The following is a 22,337-nucleotide window of genomic DNA, read 5'->3' as shown; positions in this document are numbered from 1 at the left end:
AATATATTCTGAATTGGATTGGAATGATTTCTAATGGTCCCTTCCAACTCAAAGATTCTATTAAATAACAGGTTTTCAGTAGCTGAAAAAAAATAGTTATTTTTAGAGGGTTGCATTTGTTCTCATGCCCAGAATTTCAGAAACCATTTAATGTGTTTTAGGAGAAATGTATTTAGTAAACTGAAATAGATCATTTCAAATGCTTAAATGTAGTGTATGTGCTTTTACAAAGTCATTTTTGGCATTTATAGTAGCTGGCACAAACTTATATAATTAGGGAATACTGAACCAAATAATATTGGCCCAAATTGCATACAGAATATTTATGATAATTGTCAATAGTTGATGCATTTTAAGATACAGTAAAAACATGATAGTTTTATTACTTAAGGACTTCTTTTTTAAACAATGAAAAAATAAATGTTTACAAATTATTCCATGTGAATTAGAGGAAAGGAAAGAAAATTGTACAAGATACAAAGGACTTAAAAATTACCATTTTTTCTTATTCCGAGTTTCTTCTGGATTTCTAGATTCTTCTTGCTTGTTCTATAAAGTTTTATAATAATATGTATACATACACACATGTATATATAACAATGTGGCATAATATAGAGAACTGATTTCTGAGTCAGGAAGACCTGGGTGCAATTTGTACTTCTTATATTTGATTAGCAGTGTCCTTCAAAACAGTAAAATAAAAGAAAAATTGAAGAAATATTTAAACAATTACCTCTACTATGTTTAAATTTTAAAATATTTACTAAAGAGCTGCTACAGAAAAAGTCTATGCTGACTCCTGGAGATTTTTTTTAAGCTAAAAATAACCTACTCGTTGTCCTTAAAGAGCTTATGATCTATTTGAGGGTATAGCCATGTATGTAGATTTTACATGGAAGGGAGTGATTATGGCAAATGAATATTGTCTAGTAAAAGAAGTCTGAAGAAGTAGTTAGGAGCTATGTTATAAAAATGTGTAAGCTAAGAAATTTTTCTTTTCTTTTAATTTGGATTCATCATATTCATTCATTTGTTTATTCTGCAAGCATTGATAAAGAATCTACCATATTCAAGGCATTGAGGAATACAGAGACAAAAATAGAACAATCCATTCCCTCAGGTAGTTTATATTCCCTGGTACTCTCCTAAAGGAATATAATATAAGCAGGAATATAAGGAATATAATATAAGGAAAATATTTTTTATACCCAGGCTATGTTGCAGACTTCTCAAGATATGAACATGGGAAGACAAGGTCCCTTTTGGCAAGGGACTTCCAAAGAGACTCATCAATGCTTTCATTGTGTTAAAGTAGGGCATTTGAAAGCTCAATGTTCACATAAATATAGAGTAAGAAAACAGGGTGGGAAAACAAGACCCAGAACCCCATGTCCAAAATGCAACAGAGGTTTCCATTGGGCATCAGAATATAGATTGATTCAGGGAAACAGAATGCAGAGCCCAGTCCCAGGACCCAAGGCAAAAAACACTTGGAGCATGATGGCAGCCAATTATATACCCAAAGTATATTAGAAATTCAGTATTCCAAAACGATCAATCAGGTGAGAAGCAACCTGATGGGAGAAAGTGATTATAATTTGGGAGAATAGCTTTGTATGCAGCTGGGACTACTGAGATATCCCCGGAGAGGTGAAATCTGTCCATTTCCAGCCTATAGATCTTTTGCCTCCACATACAGTAGGCTTGGCCATTTCACCTCATGAGAGTGCTTACAAAACAGTGTCCATCCATATACTGATGTGGGAAACTGGGGAATGTGTAAATAATATCCCAGTCACTAATATAGGTAGACAATGCATGACATTAACCAGGAGAAGTAGTAGCATCGGGTTTACTGATAGAGACTCCTAATAGGTAATTTGGTGATAGTTGCCCATATTTTGATTCCCAGCAACAGAATCCAGGATTATTCTGGACTGCAGCTGTTATAGCTGACCAACCTATGCTCACTATCTATGTAAATGGCATACCATTGAAAGGGTTGGTAGACACAGATCAAGATTGTACAGTCATTAGAAGTGCCGGCACAGTCATTGGCCAAAGATTAAAGCAGACACCTATATGTATGGTGTAGGAGAATAAATAATAGCTGAAATTAGCCCTTTGAGATGGACATTTGAAGATGAAACAGGAGTTTTTACTCCTTTTATAGTTGAAAAAATCCCCCAACAATCTATGGGGAAGAGACATTCTATAACAGGATTACAAATGAGTACTTCAGCTTTTTAGGCAGGGCTGTTGTTGAAGGCCTGCCAGCACTTTCATCTGTTCCTATTCAATGGAAAACTGATACAACAGCATAGATAGAACAGTGGCACTTAGCTAGTGAAAAGTTCAGGCCTTATAACATATAGTACAGGAACAACTTGACCAAGGACACTTACAACCTCCTCTAAGTCCTTGGAATTCCCCTGTATTTGTTGTAAAAAAGAAATATGGAAAATGGAGGATGTTGACTAATTTAAGAAAAGTAAATGAATAGATGGAAACTATGGAAACTCTTCAGCCTGCCCTTCCATCTCCTACTGAATTGCCTAGAGAATGTTCTCTTTGGGTTATAGACATTAAGGATTGTTTCTATTCTATCCCTCCAGATGCCTTTTTACTGCCCAGCATTAACTTAGCTGAGCCTTATAAAGGATATGAATGGGCAGTTTTGCCACAGGGAATGAAAACTAGCCTATGTGTCAAATGTGTATGGCTGCTGCTCTTACTCTAATAAGAAAAGCATTTCAAAAAGTTATGTTGTTACATTATATTGATGATATATTGGGGTGTGCATGTCAGGAGCAAATGTTAGAAGCATATTTATAAAAGATCATAAAAACGTTAAGGAACTAAAAATTGCATATAGCTCCAGAAAAAATTCAAAGACATGCTCCTTTTAGTATTTAGGATATGAAGTATATCCTAAGGTGCTTATAGTACCAAAACTTTTCTTAAGAACAGAGAAGCTAAACACCTTAAATGACTTTTAGAAATTGATAGGAGTTATCCAATGGATGTGTCTAGTGTTAGGCTTAACTAACTATCAATTACAAATATTATATTATATTTTAAGGGGAAACAGTGCTTTAAACTCACCACACCAGCTCCCAAAAGAAACTCGAGACTTTGAGAGAAGTTGAACTGGCTTTATCCAATGTGGTTGAAAGAGTCACTCAAAAAGCCTTGCAAATATCAGTTTTTGCTAAAAAAAAAAAAAGAAAAAAAAAAGGGGGGGGGGCTACAGCAGTCCTTCGTCAAGGAGACAGTGTGATAGAGTGGGTGAACCTCCCAGCACAACCAGAACAAAGACTTACTCCTTACTCAGTGCTTGCAGCTAGAATTTTATTAAAGACCATTAAGTGAGCAGTACAATTATCTGGAATAAGACCTGATAAGATATATGCTTTTTATACCAAGGCACAAATTAATGTATGCTGTGAAACCACACCACAATGGCAAATTTTATCGGCCACAGCTTCAAATTTTACACACGGGTCTCCATGAAAGATAACCCAGCTATTACATAATTGGGAAGGGATTCTTGAAGTAAAGGTTTCTAAGGTTCCTCTTAAAGGACCAACTATCTTTACAGATGCATCCAAACATAACATTTTTGCTGTATACTTTTGTGACTTAACTATAAAGAGAGTAGTCAGAACTCCTTTTCCATCCACTCAGAAGAATGAATTGTATGCAATCATTCTAGCTCTTCCTTATTATCCAGGAGATGTATATATAATATCTGATTCAGCTTATTCAGTAGGTGTGGTACAAAGAATTGCCACAGCCCAAATAAAATTGGTAGCTTTTAATATATATCAGCTCTTTAAGGAACTTCAAGAGCAAGTGAGAAAGCATCCAGGTAAGAGTTATATCTTGCATATCCACTCTCATAGTGGACTTCCAGTTCCTATTTTTTATGGAAATTCAAAGTCAGACAGCCTTATAACCACATTAGTCAATATTCCTTTATTTCAGGCAACCCAAGAATCTAATTCTAAATATCATCAGGCTGCTCGAGCTTTATGTCTGCAATTTGGGATAACAAAAGAGGAAACTAGGAGCATAGTAAAAGCCTGCACATCTTGCCTTCCTTTCCATGCTCCTATGCTCCCTCCAGGGAAGAACCCCCATGGTTTGAGACCCAATGAAATTTGGCAAATGGATGTGACCCATTATAAATCTTTTGGTTGTCTGTCTTTTGTCCATGTTGTGGTAGACACCTTTTCAGGATTCACTTTTGCAATACCAGCAGCAAAAGAGACAGCCCGAGTGGTCACTGAATTCCTATACAAACATTTGCAATTATGGGTGTGCCACAAACAATAAAAACAGATAATGGACCTGTATTTACTTCTAAATATTTTGCATACTTTTGTGCACAGTATAAGATTTTACACACTGCTGGCTTGCCTTTTAATTCTACAATAGTACAACTACAATAGTAGAGAGGAGAAACAGAGAGCTCAAGACACTCCTTCAAAAACAAAAGAAAAGGCGATCCCCTAGAGAACTTCTAAATTTAGCTCTTTATGCAATTAACTTATTGATTTTTGATAAAGATGCACTGGCTCGGCAGACAGGTTTTATAACCCACTGGATGGGCAGTGTCCAGTACAAGCAGCTCCCCTATCTTTAGATAATTATCAGATGATGTGGAGAGATCCAGAAAGTGGTGAATAGAGGGGACCAGATAGGTTAACTACTTGGGGGAGAGGGTTTGCTTGTATCTCTACAGATGCAGAAGAAATCAGATGGGTGCCAATGAGCCGTATTTACCTTGTCCATCAGAGAGAGACAGAAAAGACCCTTGAAATGAAGAAGAGCCAAGAAACATGGGGAGCTTCCATCCCTGACTGTGCTCACCACTGAAAGAGCATGGCAGTTATGCAATTGAGTCATAGACATCAAAAATTGTTAAGGATACTAATGCAGGACTTCAAAACCCTCAGGAATCATTGGATTCCTTGAGAAATTATAAAACTATTGCAGGGTTTCAAAATCTGCAGGAATCATTGGATTCCCTGACTCATGAAGTAATGGACAATAGATTGATTTTGGACTATTCCTTGCCTGCTGAAGGAGATGCATGTGTGACTGTAATTTATTTACCCTCCTTCTAGGACTTCTGGAAATCTTTTACAATACCATGTTGATTCATATTGTTTGTTATATCACTACTTGCATGTACAATTCATGTTTGTTACACCACATTGAGCCTACCCCAGCTGTGTGGAGAGTTATCACTACTATCCTGTGCTATATTGCTATGTGCTTATGTAATACCTCCCATAGTGATGGATTTATATATACCTGTTTTTAGTAAGACCCTGCAGCCCAGAAACTTGCTAGCAATATCTGGTTTGACTCCCCACTTCCCTTTGGTGTTTTTCATCTCTCTTCCTGAGAAGTCAGGGAGGATGTCATCACCTCCTTCTTGAGGTTCTCACCTCCCTGAGAAGTCAGGGAGGGTGTGACCACCTGTGTTCTAAAACAAAAGAAAGTGGAAGATGTAGAGGGCTAGAACTCTGAAAAGGTGTATTTGAATCTGACAGCAGGGCACTTAAAGCTAATTATCTACTCAAGGTGTGATAATGGCTCTATAAACATATGATGGCTCTCCTCAGGATTGTCACTTGCTGAATGTGTAATCAGAGGCAAGGATTGGAGGGTTGAGGGAAAGGGTCAGAGCCTCTCTGCCATAGCATGCTGAGGAGAGAGGACTTAAGGCTCCAGACTGTCCAGGATTCATCTTTGGCAAGCTAGCCCAGGCATTATAAATGAGGGCCATGCTCATATTTGAAGCTAAATTTCAATATAGAGTTGTGGAACATTGCAGAACATTGTAAACACAGCAACTCTTATTTATGACTTGCTTAAAACATGCATGACCTTTTAATTTGGAAATTCTAATGCTTCCTTGTGCCATCAAAGCAAAAAACACTTCAGATTCCTTCAAAGCACAATTAGTCCCTTTTGTGCAAAGGGAAATAAGTGGTGATAGGTGATACTAACAGGATGAATTTCTAAGCCAAATACTTATACAAAAAATTCTTAGTTTCAAATAGTCAAGTTTTGCCCCCTAGAACCCAGTGAAAAAATTATTCATCAATGTATAAGTAATCTGTTAGGAGTTCCCTAAACTTGCCCAACCCCTATTCTAAATTTCCTGTTTCTATTGACTGTACCCTGGCTTTTTATTTTTGACTCTTCCCTTTCCTAATTTTCCATAATGAGTCAGTGTTCACATAGTATTGAGTCTATCTCCATATTAGTACTTTATCTTTTCTTTTCTAATAACAGTGTGTCATGGTGAAGAAACTTCTGGATTTGAAAGCAAAGGATATATGTTCAAATCTGTGTTTGTCTGTTTTTTTTTTTTTTTTTTTTTCTTTTCCATTGATTGGAGTGGAAAGGAAGAAGAAATAGATTTTTATTAATTGAAAAAATAGCATTAAAAATCCTAGTTCAGCCACTCAATATCTATATGATTTTGCATAAATCAGATAGTCTCCTGGATTTCAGTTTCCTTATCTGTAAACTAACTTAGCTCAGGCCCCAGTCAACTCTCATAAAAATTATTGAAACATCTGATTTGTGTCATTGTTTCAAATCTCTCACCCCTAAAATTCATCCTACATATTTATGGAAAGTGATTTTCCTTAAACACATACTTGAGCATGTTACTTCCCCAGTCAATAATTTAGTGATTACATAGTGCCTTTGGGATGAGCTTCTCTGTTTACCTTAAAAAACAAAAACAAAAACCTTCACAAGCTGATTACAATTTAATAAACTTAATATCCTAACCTTGGTGAACATAATTCATCATACTAAACAAATTGTTCCAATCCAGGAAAACTTTTTTTAGTTCCTCATCCTGTCTGTCCCTTCAGTCTAGTCATCCATGACACTTGGAATTCCCTTCTTTATTCCCTCTACCTCATATAATCCTTCTGTTCAAGATATAATTTAAGTATCATCTCCTGTGTAAAGCCATTTCTGATCCCTCCAAAAAACAGTACACTACTTCCCAAACTACATTGCATTGAACTATGTTGTACTTATTCTTTTTAAATTTATTTTCTGTATTCTTATAATGTACTTGTGTTTTTTCCCATTTGAATATAAACTCCATTTAAATAAGATTATTTTAATTTATTTTATTTATAACCTGAACTATTATAAATCTCCTGGCACAGAAGTCTCTTAATGAATGCTAGTTGATTGATTTATTGATTGACTCCAAATGAGTTAAAAGATCCTGTGAATACTAAATGTATGATATAGTGAACTTCTTACTCTTGTGGTGAGAAAAATCTCAACTTGGAGAGCTTAATTAAGTAGTTCATAGTAAAATAGCTAATACAATATTGGTAAATAATTTAACATCAAAAGTATTAAGGTGTTGTGTTTTAAAGCTCATAATTACATTTTTATAATTTTTAATTATTTTTAGCCATCTATACCAGTAAATACTATATAATGAAGTGATATGATAAAAAAAAGTAATAATTAGATACCATAATTAAATAATTATTTTTGAGATGGTTTCTTTGTAACTAGATTTTCACTAGATGGCAGCATTGTATTTCTTCAGATTAAAGCATCTTTTTTGAGAAATAGTTCATTGCTATAGAAGTAACATCACATATAAATGGAAGTTATCATAATCTAACCTTTTTCATGACTCACTGAAACCATTTGACTGGTTTAATATTAACTTCTTTTTTAAACTATCCTATATATTATATTACTGTTATACATTATATAAATGCCTGCAAAAAGTCATTTACTCTGATGGGTCTGTGATTTTATCCACACAGGTTCTGCATCAAATGGTGCAGAGTGGAACCCATCCATGCCTTCTCATTCTGTGAGTCTCAATCAACCTATCACTTAAGAAAAAAGTGTTTTTTGTCTTCCTTACTAAATCTTTTCAAGGATATATTCCAGTCCTTTCTAAATCATCTTGTTCATCATTTTTATGGAGCAATAATATTTCATTCCTTCCATATATCATAACTTATTCAGCCATTCTCCAATTAATGGGCACATTCATTTTCCAATTCTTTGCCACCACAAAAGAGCTGCTACAAACATTTTTGGACATGTGGATCCTTTTTCTCATTTATTATTTCCTTGGAATGCAGAGCAAATAGTGTCACTGCTGAGTCAAAGGGTATGAACAGTTTGATAGCCCTTTGGACACAGTTCCAAATTACTTTCCAGAAATATTGGATCACTTCACAACTTCACCAACAATGTATTAGTGTCTCAATTTTTACATATCCCCTTTCATGTTTTCATTATCTTTTTCTCAGCTTGTTTAATCTTAATGATATTGGAAGAAGCATAAAATCATAACTTTATTTTACTAAGCATCTGTGACCATTGTAACCTAAGAAATTTTAATATTTGCAATATATAAAAAGAAAGTTCTTTATCTGACCATTAGAATTCTAATCTTTGTTTAGAACATAATAAAATCTAAGTTGGACCAATAAAATTTTTGTATTGTGTAAAATTATTTATCATAGTTACTTATGACTTGAATTTCAATGCAAGTTTATTTCCTACAACAATATTTATTGATAAAAATCTAAAAACAACTTTTAATACTGAATGACCTCTGAATTATGTGGAATACTCAGATCTCAAAATATAAGGAACTAGCAGAAGAAAATCAGAAAATAAGAAAGAAATCATCTTATTTGGAAATAAGATGAAATAGCTTTCATCCTGATCATGTCTGTTACTAGAGTTATTATGAAAATGCATTCAGTGAACCAGGAAATGAACTTCTTAGCACTTTAATTACAAAAAGCCATCATTTTATCTATCTTTTTAACAGTATGCAAATGTTAAATGTAAAATAACAATTGAACAATAGCAATTTGTCCTAGTTATTTCTATTTGAAATTCATATAGTATAAGAAGAAAATGGGAAGAATGTAGTTGATTTTAATATCACACTTTATGATTTATGTAGTTTATGAGATAAATAATACATATAGATAAGAAACTAAAGAACATGGAAAATATTTCTTTTGACTGAGATTACATAGCTAATAAATGTCAGAGAAAGATAATGACTCAAATTATCTGACTGAATCCAATGACTTTTTTCTCGCTCTGCAGATTCTTGTCTTATGCTTTACAGAGAAATTGAGTGGCTTGTGCCCTATCCCATATTCATCTATTTAAATTCACTTTGCTTTCTCCTCTTATTCCAAACAAAATGACTTTTTTCTAAATGTCTGTTTCAAAACAATTATTTAGCAATGTTCTATACTTGTATTTGCCTTGTTATGCATTGCAGTATATTTATTTTTGTTATTTTCTTACTTTCCTTATAGTATTATTTGATTCTTGATGGCTAGAACCATATTTTATTTCTTTTTGCATTCCCTACAATTTATGTATTATTTTATACATCATATGCAGTAACATTGAATTCTAGTATTGATTATTCATTTATTAAAGTATTTTTGCCCTTTGTTTTGCTTCTTTGTTGACCTACTTGCATTATAAGTATACATACTGTAATCTCTTCTAGACATCAAAGAATAGGAGGTGAAATAGAAATCATTTCATGATACCACTTTTTTAATAACTTTAGTCAAAAATAATTTAGTATGTGCTGGAAATGGAGATGGGATGGGATGTGTCATTAAATGACTAAATTGAAATTATTAGGCTGTAGACTTTCAGTAGATCCACATTATATATATGATTAAATTTATACTTCTTAATTGATTTATTACATTTATTATCTGACTCCAACCTATCTTTCTAGCTTTCTTTCATGATACTATTCTTCATGTGCCCTATCTACATTCCATTATTCCAGAATAGCTCTCATTCAACCTCATCCTAATCTTGCCTGTCTGATGTCATGCCTGGAACTCCTCATTTCTTCTATATCTCTCTCAATTTAACTCTTTTTATTTCAAAGTCCATATCTAGGAACACTTCCTCCAAGAATTCTTCCCTGTCTTTCCCACATAAGACAGATTTCTTCCATCTCTTCTTTCTTTATTCCACTTATTATACATATTTTGTTATGTTATGCATTATTTTATTTTCCAACATATATTCTTAGTTTCTGGAAGAAAATTTTTTCTTATTTTTTATTTTGTATCTCTAAAACTTTGCATAGTGCTCATATATATTAAAAGCATAATAATTGTTTGTTGAATTGAATTGAACTAAAATAATCTACTCATTTGGAATTGTTTTGGATAATTGAGAATTGACTATGACAATTTGCAGCAGCCTAAATGTATTTACTCTGTAATTCCTCAAGAGAATTTTCAGATAAATGCACTAGAAGCTGCCATATGGCTTGAGGTCTGGCATTTGGTACATAGATTTGCTAGATGGAGATATTCTGGGCCAAGCTTCAACTGATAATTTTTCCCTTAAGGCCTTTTCCTCCCCTGCTGTGATAAAACTTTCCAGCCGATGAATTCCACGTGGCTATATTTTTTGCCAAGTGTTCCCTTCCCCAAGTCATCCCCCCACCATTTCTTCTTAAAATTCTTGAGTGAGTGATAGAATAAGACCAACAGAAGAGAATCATGTAGTGTTCATTTATCTACACCAAACAATATGGTGTTAGGGAATACCACAAATTTTGGATGTAGTATTATTATAAAAAATATTAGATACAGATATTTTCCCCAGTCAATTTTTTCCCTTTTTAATCTAATTATGTTATTTTTACTTGTGCAAAAGCTTTTCACTACCTTATAATTAAAATTATCTATTCCATTATTTTGTAATTGTCTCTAATTGTTTTGTATGCTTAAGAATTCAACGTTTAGTTTTAGTTTTGGAAGATATATAATTTATTTTTCTTCTTAATGTTCAAGTCACATATCCATTTAAGGTTTATTGTAGTGAGTGGTAAAAACTATTTCTTTTTCTGTTTTTTGGGGGAGTTCCCTGAATCCTGAGGCAATAGCTTAGAACTCAAATTTCATGTTTGTTAAAATTACATAAAATATATTTACATTACTAGTAAACATGTTTTTCAACTCAAAAGCCATCTTAATCATATTATGAATTAATAAAAGCTCTCATTTACTTAGATTCAACTTTCTAAAATTTTAATTTAGTTTTAGTTTTCTTTATTTTTTCATTTGTATATATGCATTAATTGTTTTTTTTTATTATTTTATTATAACTTTTTTATTGACAGAGCCCATGCCTGGGTAATTTTTTTTATAACATTATCCCTTGCACTCACTTCTGTTCCGATTTTTCCCCTCCCTTCCTTCACTCCCTCCCCCAGATAGCAAGCAGTCCTATACAAGCTAAATATGTCACAGTGTATCCTAGATACAATATATGTGTGCAGAACCGAACAGTTCTCTTGTTGCATAGGAATGCATTAATTATTTTTAAATACACATTTCTTTATGAATCATGTTGGGAGAGAAAAATCAGAACAAAAGGGAAAAAAACAATGATAGAAAAAAAGGAGAAAAAGAAAAAAGTGAGCATTACATGTATTGATTTACATACATTCTTCTTCATTTTTCTCTGGAAATTTTATTTTTTATCCAAAATTTATTGTGATTGCCTTGGATCATTGAACCACTAAGGAGAACCACATCTTTCATAGTTGATCATCACACAGTGTAGGTGTTACTTTGTACAATATATTTATGGTTCAACTTGTTTCCTTTTTTAATTGTATTAAGTTTATTAATTTTGAATACACATTTCTTTTTTTAATCAAGTCTCTTAATTTTTAAATAGTTTTCCTCTATGTAGGAGTTCCATTATATATCTTCTTAGTATCAAGTACAAGTAATCTGATAATACAATTAAAACTGTAATATTTATATCTCTTTTTTTGTTCTATTTTTAGTAAGCCAAGTAGTTAGAGTCTACCTTCATGTAGTGACCTTGATGAATGAATAAAATGCCTTTTCTTCTCAGTTTATCCAAACCACAGAAAACCATTATCCTGTATGCATTCTGCAATTCTCCATGATCAACTCAGGCCACTTTGAATTGTCCTGTTCTGTAATTTACCATACAACTCTTATCCATCTATCTACCCATCTGTTTGCCTGTCTTCTACAATTTTATTTATCAATGTACCTACAATTTATGGATATTTGAATATGTATTAAAATTTAATCTTATTTTCTTTTGTTTAAAAATGTCATATATATGTGAATAGTTTTCCCCCAAATGACATTGTCAAATCTTTATTGTGCAAAATTGGAGCCCCAAATTGTCCAATAGTATAATAAATGAAACTGAGGCAGACCTCTGAGCCAATAGCCCTTTATTAAAATTTTATTGAAATGGAATTCAGGCCTTCTTTATAATCTCAGATGTTATCTGTTTTTAGAGTCTTGGTTTTATAGTACTTGATATTCAGACAAAAGGGGTAAAGCACAGGGTCTCATAGGATGATATACCTTGATATACCAGGAAGATAAGACATGACACATGATACTTACTTGGTTACAGGTGGAAAAGATAGGTATCATTTTCTCTAAGTGGTCAGAAGAAGAGCTCCTCATCATTTTGAGCAAAAGAGGGCAAACTGAAGGCAGAAAAATAAGTTGGAAGACATTATATATCATGTCAAGATACTCTGCTATAATTACCTATAGTCACACACTCATCATTCAAAAGGGTGGAGGTCCTCTAGTCAGCATTCTTGTGGTTAGGCAAATGAACTTTATAATAGGTTAGCAAACAGTAGACTTATAGCTTAAGAAGCTATTTGTCTTATAGTTTAAAGTTTGGAGACTCTAATAAGAAATAATCTATCTTATCTAATTATCCCTAAATATAATGTATGTAATTCCTGTCTTGATTTTTATATGAATACAATCTTTTCAAACATTTCTTTGATCTTCATTTTCCCCTTATATCTTCTAAAACAGATATCCAAATGATGCAAAACAGCATCAACCTTCCCCTATTATAAAATGTCATGGAAATATAGATTGGGTTTTGGTAGTTGTAGCATAATATGACAGTAGCAGCATGCTATAGTAGAAATAGCACTAGAATTAAAATAAATAATCTGGGGTTAAATCTTGGCAACTATGGGAACTTATCTGAATCTCACTTCTCTCTGTTAAGTGGGTACAATAAGGACTTATATTACTACCTCAGCTTAAAGTTATTATGAGTATTTTTTCACTTAAAGCATGTCATCAATATGAGTTTTTATTATGAAGTTTTAGTTATATTTGTATAAGCCACATGGTTCAAAATATATCTGTTCCCTGAAACATACGACAATTGGTTTGCTTGCATATTTGTTATTAATGGATGCTCTGAAAGAAGTAAATTAGCTGTTTTATAATGGCCTTAAAAGCAATAGATGCTCTATAGTTTTTCAACTGACATATCCTTAATCCCAAGAAGTCAGGTGAAATCTTTTTCTGGGATTCTAAGGTAACCAAATCAGGATCCCTGATAAAATGAAATGATATTTTCCCCTTGTTAAAGTTTGCATTTAAATAGATTTTCCATATAAACATTAATTATGTGTGACTAGTCTTGAGGTCAGCCTAGGTTATAGATACTTCATATATAGTCTTTGCTGGGAGCCTAAGTACCAAGAATATTCTCAAGCTCAGAAAATTCATTGAAATAGGAGAAAAATAATTTTGCTAGCTTCAATAATGAAAATTTTCTAAGAGAGTACATATGACATTTCTTCCCTCTGAAAGTCATTTTTGAGTGGACAAAGCCAAATGTTTTATAGCTACTTGTCTAAGTCTTTCCAAGGGGATTCTATTCATGACTTCAGTCCATTTTCTAATATAATTCAAATATAAATATTCAAATATGACAGCCTTAAAATCAAACCATCCTATCATGCATGTTCCATTTAAATTTAGTATTTTTCTTCTGCATAACATTTTTTTTCTTGATGATCATTGGTAACCTTTCACTTCTTATCCTTGCCAGTTCAAAAGTTTAGATATAAACTAACCAAAGCAATTGAATACCTTGTTTCCCTCTTTAGTTTGTAGAACACAATGCTCTTAATGTCTTTTAAGATATATTTAATAATATTTTTTTTTCATTGAGTAGAAAAGATAGGGATTAGGAGCATGATAGTTTCATGTAAATGAATAGAATCTAAACATTTCCCTCCTGTAATTTGTCTCTTTTAAATCTGGAGTATTTGGCTAGGTACAAATATTTCTGAACTTAAGTATTACATTGATGATTTTTTTTGCAATCAAATATACTATTATTTACTATTGCAAATCCTTAATAAACTGAAGCCATTTTATGTAAAATGATTGATTTAAAGGAACTACACATATGAAAAGAAGATTTGGATGGATCATAAATTTATAGATAGAAGGGCTTAAAGATCTCTGTTCCTATTTGAATGTGATGACAAGATTTTATATGTAAAATTACAGGGTGCCTAGGAAAGAGAGTTATAGGACATCAAGAATCTTAGTTAAGAAGCCCATTATATGCAAATTATGTCAATCAGCATATTCATCCTATAAACTTTCATTTTTAATACTTTTCATCTTGAGAAATATAATCTACAACTACCTATATTCACCTTAAATTTCTTCAATCAGCTGTACAAATTTATCTTACTTTACTGTTATGTCGATTTAGAGAAAATAATTCTAAGTCCAATTACTAAACATAATTTCTTTATTTTGCTAAAATGTTGGATTATTTATTCTTTAGGTAAATGTGTCATTTATTCTCACATTCTGTAGGAATAATTTCAAAGAGAAATGCTTATGATTATAATTATGTAATTTTTTGTTTTTTTAATACCCTAACTATAAATCACACAAGATTATATATATTTTAAAATAATTCCATTCAAAATGTACTAATGCCAGATTATTATTTCTTTAAGTATAACTATGATGTTTCTTTAAAATTCAGGTTATTTTCAAGTTTAAGTATTATCACGGAACTCACTCACCCAGCCAATATGAGATTTATGCAATTCCGAGCCAAAGACTGTTACTCTCTTGCTCTTTCCAAACTGGAAAAGGTAAGATTATTATTTGAAAATATTTTTTAACCAATTCAATTGAATTAAAGGACTAATTTCTTTTTTTAAAACTTTTTCTCCATTAGGTAATTTACTATTAGGAATGGAATAAATATAAATATAATGAGTGTAATTTCATAATTATAAAGAATTATTGTTACTCTTGAATATAGACTTTTCTGAATTTTCTTGATACAGTTTCTAATTTATAGAATTGCATGTATTCTAATACTATTTATGGATTTAAAATAGCTTCCTTTGGAAAAAAATAAAAAATAAAAAAAATCCATAAATATTAGCCATTTAAATCATTATTGAATAATAAAGGAACAGTTCTGAGATATAAGTTCCTTGAGGGCATCAATTATTTTTATCAATTTATTTTTTTAATCTACATATATAAAATTATAAAATCAATGCATTGAGGCAAAACAATATATTTATTTATATTTCATTAAATTTGATATTAGAAAAATATAACACATTTATTATGTAATATATGTCATTGCTTTCAAATAATTTCATATGCAATTACAATTATAATAAACTTTACTCCTTTACTTGGAGATGGGTGCATGCCTGTAAATTCTTTCAAGGCACCTTGCCACACCATACCGGAACCCCAACATTTTGGGTTCCCCTTCAATCCTCCACAGAATCATTGGTCCAAGTGATTTTATAGACACTGAACTGGGCAATTACTATTGTCATTTTATATATTTATATTGTTGTTGTTTTTGTTCTTATTCCTCCTAAGTTGTTTCTGCAATGACTTTTGTGTTATGGTATGATGAAAAGAATTCTGCTTAAGGGTTATAGTATTCGAGTTCTAATATTAAATTTACTATTTAAGAATTAAATTACATTGGGCAATTTATTTATAACTTCCTGAAGAGATCATTTTAATCTTTTTTTTTTTTTGTGCAGCAGGATATCTGTGGAAATATATATATATATATATATATATATATATATTATGTAATATATTGCAACATGTAATATGTATATTGTACATACAAAATATGTAATATATTATGCAATATTAACATATTTAACATGTATTGGATTACCTGCCATAAAGGGCGGGTGTGGGGGAATGAGGGGAAAAATTGGAACAGAAGGTTTTACAAGGGTCATTGTTGAAAAATTACCCATGCATATGTTTTGTAAATAAAAAAGCTGAAATAATAATTTAAAAAATCTCAAATTTCAAAAAAAAAATTTTAAATGATGACATGTTATATCACATATGACGTGAAATAAAAAGGCAAATTTATGCATAAAAGGATGGTCATGTGGCCATCTCTCTTAGACAAAAGAATCCTAATCGTGGTGAGCTCCCAGTTTATATGTCCTTCAAAGAATAAGTGTTACCAACACTTATATGGTTATATATATATATATATATATATATATATATATATGTAATATATATAATATAATAAAAGAATAAGTGTTACTAATACCAACACTATGGGAATATTAACATTAATTATTTAATGATTAATTAAAATGAATATTATGAGAGGTAAACTATATTAAAATGATATTCTTGAGGTATGTGACTTGGAGCATCCAAATCTTGGTCAAGGACACTTCAAAATTTCCATATAATCTGTCTGACAAAACCTCTAAAGTCTTTCAAAATTGTTTTTTCCTTGATAATGTTGTTTTTTTATAAATTAAACTTCTTCATTTCACAAAATATTAATGCATAGAAGTTTTATCAGTTTCCTTTGAAATTTCTGTTTCATCATTTCTTATGGATAAGGATATTCCTTTACATTCAAATAAGATTTTTAAAAATTCATTCTCCTGTAGGAGGGCAACATCTTATTTATTTATTTATTTTTAACTACAATGAAAATAATTAGTCCAAATATTTTTTTGTATTTTCCTCTTTGAGCTAATGTGGATTTTTAGTGACAGGCACTTTGAATATATAAATTAAAGCATATTAAGAAAGCACAGTAATGTGGCCTCATGTGGCAGCTGTATGGCTAGCAAAATATTTTATATAAGATGATAAAACTATTTGGCTGAAAATATTAACTGACATAACTTTAATTAATCTATCTTATATATAGAACAGTAGATTAATTGGATTAAGTGAATTTCTTAATAGCATTTTTTGTTAGCAAAATATCCAACCATCATATTGAAAGAATTATCTTTAATCACTCATAGAGAATATAAAAATTATATACATGCTGTTAGATGAAGGGCACATGTATATGCATATATATAAAAATACATAATAAGTTCATTACTCAGTAAGTTCCAGAAGAAAGAAATTCATGGATTGCTGGAAAACTGCAATTGGCATTACCACCTAATGTTCTCATTTCTTCTGTATTGCAAGATTAAAATTGACATCATGCAAGGCAAAACCTTTAACTTAAAATGAACTTAGATGATGATAAATACACTTACTTCTACCCAAGGACAAGACATTTTTATTATTTCTTCTTTCCTGAAACTTTTCTTCCTACTCCTCTCATGATGGTCATATTAAAAGAAACATTAAACAAAACAAAATTTTTAAAAAGCACAATAATGGGAGTTATTTTGAATCAGGGCTAAAACACTGAAATTCAGGTGGGGTCACGACTTTCCTTCCAGGAGTTACTCAGAGCTTTGAGTCATGTTGGTGAACACTACCAACACAACTTTGAGGACAAAAGAGTTTCTGCTCATCAATAGAAAGAGGGGAGTCAGAAAATGAGTAGTAGTATATATTTTTTTTAAAAAAACAAATGGAAAAGAGTAATCAAAAAAGATATGTGTGTAACAAGATAATTCAATAAAGAGGATAGTAAAGCAGAAAACCACCAAAGAGAATAAAGAACTTTTTTTTTAATGCCTTTGATACATGTGCCACAAAGTCACAAAGTTTTTGTAGAGGTTAAAAGTAGGCCTCTAGCCCAATAATTGTAGATTCCATTTCAATTACTTTTTTTTTTTTTTTTTTTAGCAATAATTCTAAACGTTTAGTATTTCCCCTTCTTGAAGATAACATGAATTGTACTCTTAAGAAAATTTGCTGTCTTCAGAATTTATTTTTCTTTACACTGAACTAAGCCTGTTTCTTTTCCTTTTCTTTTCTTTCATTCCTTTTCCCCCTAGGACTTAATATCACTTGAGATTGTGATGTATGATCTATTATTTTTTCATTTTTAAAGCTTTTTATTTTCAAAACATATGCATAGAAAATTTGACAACATTGACTATTGCATAGCCTTGTGTTTCAGATTTTTCTCTTCACACAATCCCTTCTGTAGATGGCAAGCAATCCAATGTATGTTAAACATGTTAAAATATATGTTAAGCCCAATGTATACAAACATTTATACAATTCTTTTGCTGCAAAAGAAAACTCAGATAAAAAAAGATAGTAAATGAATAAGAAAACAACATGCAAGGGAACAACAACAAAAAGAGTGAGAATGTGATGTTGTGATTCACATTCAGTTCCTACAGTCCTCTCTCTTTGAGTGTAAATGGTTCTATTAATCACAAGACCATTGGAACTGGCATCAATCATCTCATCATTGGAAAGAGTCTTGTTCATCAGAATTGATCATTATATAATATTGATGTTGCCATATATAATGATTTTTGGTTCTGCTCTTTTCATTTAGCATCAGTTCATGTAAGTCACTCCAGGCCTCTCTAAAATCATCCTCCTGATCATTTCTTATAAAACAGTAATATTCCATAACATTCATATATCATAACTTATTCAGCCATTCTCCAACTAATAGGCATCCACTACTCAGTTTCCAATTTCTTGCCACTACAAAAAGAGTTGCCACAAAAATTTTTGCACATGTGGGTTCCTTTCCTTCCTTTAAGATCTCTTTGGGATATAGACTCAATAGAAACACTGCTGGGTCAAAGTGTATGCACAGTTTTATAACTTTTTGAACATGGTTCCAAATTGCTCTCCAGAATTGCTGGATCTGTTCACAGTTCCACCAACAATGTATAAGTGTACCAGTTTTCCCACATCTCCTCCGACATTCATACTTGTCTTTTCCTGTCATCTTAGCCAAAGTAAGAGGTGTGTAGTTCCGACATTCATACTTGTCTTTTCCTGTCATCTTAGCCAATGTAAGAAGTGTGTAGTGGTATCTCTGAGTTGTTTTAATTTGCATTTCTCTAATCAATAGTGATTTAGAGCACTTTCTCATATGATTAGAAATGGTTTTAAAGTCTTTATCTGAAAATTGTCTGTTCATATCCTTTAAACATTTATCAATTGGAGAAGGGCTTGAATTCTTTTAAATTTGAGTCAATTCTCTATATTTTAGAAATGAGGCCTTAAACATAACCCTTAAATGTAAAAATGACTTCCAAGTTTATTGCTTCCCTTCTGATGTCTGCATTAATTTTGTTTGTACACAAACTTTTTAACTTAATATAATCAAAATTATCTATCTGGTGTTCCATTATGAGTTTCAATTCTTCTTTGAGCACAAATTCCTTCCTTCTCTACTGTTCTGACAGGTAAACTATCTTATGTCTTTCTAAATTGCTTATAAGATCATTCTTTATGTTTAAATCATGAACCCATTTAAATCTTTTCTTGGTATGTGGCATTAGGTATGGGTCAAGCCTTAATTTCTTTAATACTTGTTTCAAATTTTCCACAGCAGTTTCTATCAAATAGTGAGTTCTTATCCCAATATCTGGGGGTTTTGGGTTTGTAAAACATTAGATTGCTATAGTTATTGAATATTGTTTCCTGTGAACCTAACCTATTTCACTGATCAACTACTCTATTTCTTAGCCAGTTCTAAATGATTTTGATGACCACTGCTTTATAATATAGTTTTAGGTCGGGTACAGGTAGGTCACCTTCATTAGCATTTTTTTCATCAATTCCCTTGAATTCTTGACCTTTTGCTCTTCCAGATGAACTTTGTTATTAATTTTTCTAGATCTGTGAAATAATTTCTTGGAAGTCTGATTGGTATGGCACTAAATAAGTAGATTACTTTAGGTATTATTGTCATTTTTATTATATTTGCTTGGCCTACCCATGAGCCCTTGATATTTTTCCAACTGATTAAATCTGACTTTATTTGTGTGGAAAGTATTTTGTAGTTAGGTTTGTATCAGGAACTATAGATTTCCCTGGGCAGATAGATTTCCAAATATTTTATATGATCAACAGCTATTTTGAATGGATTTTTCTTTTTATCTCTTGCTACTGGACTTTGTTGGTAATATATACAATTGCTGATGATTTATGCAGGATAATTTTGTATCCTGCAAATTTGTTAAAGTTGTGGATTATTTCTAGTAGTTTTTTATAGGGTTCTTTAAGTATACTATTATATCATTTGCAAAGAGTGATAATTTGGTTTCTTATCACCTACTCTAATTCCTTTAATCTCTTTTTCTTCTCTTATTACCTAAATTAACATTTCTAATACAATATTGAATTATAATAGTGATAGTGGGCTGCCTTGTTTTACTCCTGATCTTATTAAGAATGGTTCTAGTTTGTCCCCATTACAGATGATGCTTACTGATGGTTTTAAGTAGATGCTACTGATCATATTAAGGAAAAGTCCATTTATTCCTATATTCTCTAGTGTTTAATAGGAATGGGTATTGGATTTTAGCAAATGTTTTTTCTGCATCAATTTAGATAATCATATGATTTTTGTTAGTTTGGTTATTGATATAGTTGATTATGTTAATAGTTTTTCCTAATAAAGAACCAGCCCTGAATTTCTGGTATAAATAGTAGCTGGTCATAATGTATTGTCCTAGGGATTACTTTCTCACTGCTAATATTTATTTAAGGTTTTTGCATCAAATTTCATTAGGGAAATTGATCTATATTTTTTTCCTCCATTTTCACCCTAATTGGTTTAGCTATCAGCACCATATCTGTGTCATAAAATAAATTTGGTAGTCCTCCTTTTTTCCATATTTTTTCAAATAGTTTATTAAGTATTGGAATTAATTGTTCTTTGAATGTTTGGTAGAATTCACATGTAAATCCATTTGGCCATGGAGATTTTTTTATTAGTGAGTTGATTAATAGCTTGTTCTATTTCTTTTTCTAAAATAGAACTATCTAAATAATTTATTTCCTCTTCTGTTAACCTGGGGAATTTATATTTTTGTAGATATTCTTCCATTTTATTCAGGTTATTAAATTTATTGGCATATAATTGGGCAAAATAACTCCTAATTATTGCTCTAATTTCCTCTTCATTGGTAAAAAGTTCTTCCTTTTCATTTTTGAGACTAACAATTTGATTTTCTTCTTTCCTTTTTCTAAACAGACTAACTAAAAATTTATCTATTTTGTTGGTTTTTTCATGAAACCAACTCTATTAATTCAATAGTTTTCTTATTTTCAATTTTATTAATCTCCCCTTTTATTTTCAGAATTTTAAATTTGGTATTTGAGTGTTTTTAATTTGTTCTTTTTGTAGCTTTTTTTGGTTATTGTTGTAAGCCCAGTTCATTGATCTTCTCTTTCTCTATTTTATGCAAGTAAGCATGTACAGATACAAAATTTCCCCTTATTACTGCTTTGGCTGCATTGCAAAAATTTTGCTATGTTGTTTCATTATTGTCATTCTCTTGGATGAAAATATTGATTGTGTTTATGATTTTGCTGTTTCACCCATTCATTCTTTAGGATTAGATTATTTAATTTCCAATTAACTTTTGGTCTATTTTCTCTTGGCCTTATATTGCATGTGATTTTCATTGCATCATGATCTGAAAAAATTGCATTTACTATTTCTGTCTTTCTGCATTTGATTTTGAGGTTTTTATGCTCCAACAATACATGGTCAATTTTTTGTATAGGTTTCATGGACTGCTGAGAAAATATAAATTCCTTTCTGTCTCCATTCAATTTTCTCCAAAGATCTTTCATACCTAACTTTTCTAACACTTTGTTTACCTCCTGTACTTCTTTCTTATTTATTTTGTGGTTCAATTTATCTAGTTCTGAGAGATGAAGTTTGAGATCCCTACTAGTATAGTTTTGCTTTGCATTTCTTCTTGCACCTCTCACAACTTCTCCTCTAGGAATTTGGATAGTACACCAGTTGTGCATATATGTTTAGTATTGATATTGCTTCATTATTTATGGTACCCTTTATTAAAGTATATTTGCCTTCCTTATCTCTTTTAATTAGATCAATTTTTGATTTTGCTTGCTCTGAGATCAGGATTGCTACCCCTGCTTTTTTTTTTTTTTTCTTCACTTAAAGCATAACAGATTCTGTTTCAGCCCTTTATCTTCACTCTGTATGTATCACCA

General features: G+C 31.4%; 1 protein-coding gene across 2 annotated transcripts in view; it reads left to right on the top strand.

Moving 5' to 3' along the window:
• KCNT2 (potassium sodium-activated channel subfamily T member 2) overlaps positions 1–22,337 on the top strand; it is a 542,167-nt gene that overhangs the window by 452,371 nt on the left and 67,459 nt on the right. For both annotated transcript variants that reach the window (XM_031937081.1, XM_031937080.1), the window contains one exon: positions 14,926–15,037. In XM_031937081.1, coding sequence (XP_031792941.1) covers positions 14,926–15,037 — 112 coding nt within the window. The remainder of the gene's footprint in view (positions 1–14,925; positions 15,038–22,337) is intronic.

The sequence above is a fragment of the Sarcophilus harrisii genome, chromosome 4, assembly GCF_902635505.1.
Source record: "Sarcophilus harrisii chromosome 4, mSarHar1.11, whole genome shotgun sequence".
Classification (NCBI taxonomy): domain Eukaryota; kingdom Metazoa; phylum Chordata; class Mammalia; order Dasyuromorphia; family Dasyuridae; genus Sarcophilus; species Sarcophilus harrisii.
This window is presented reverse-complemented; position numbering and strand designations above follow the sequence as displayed.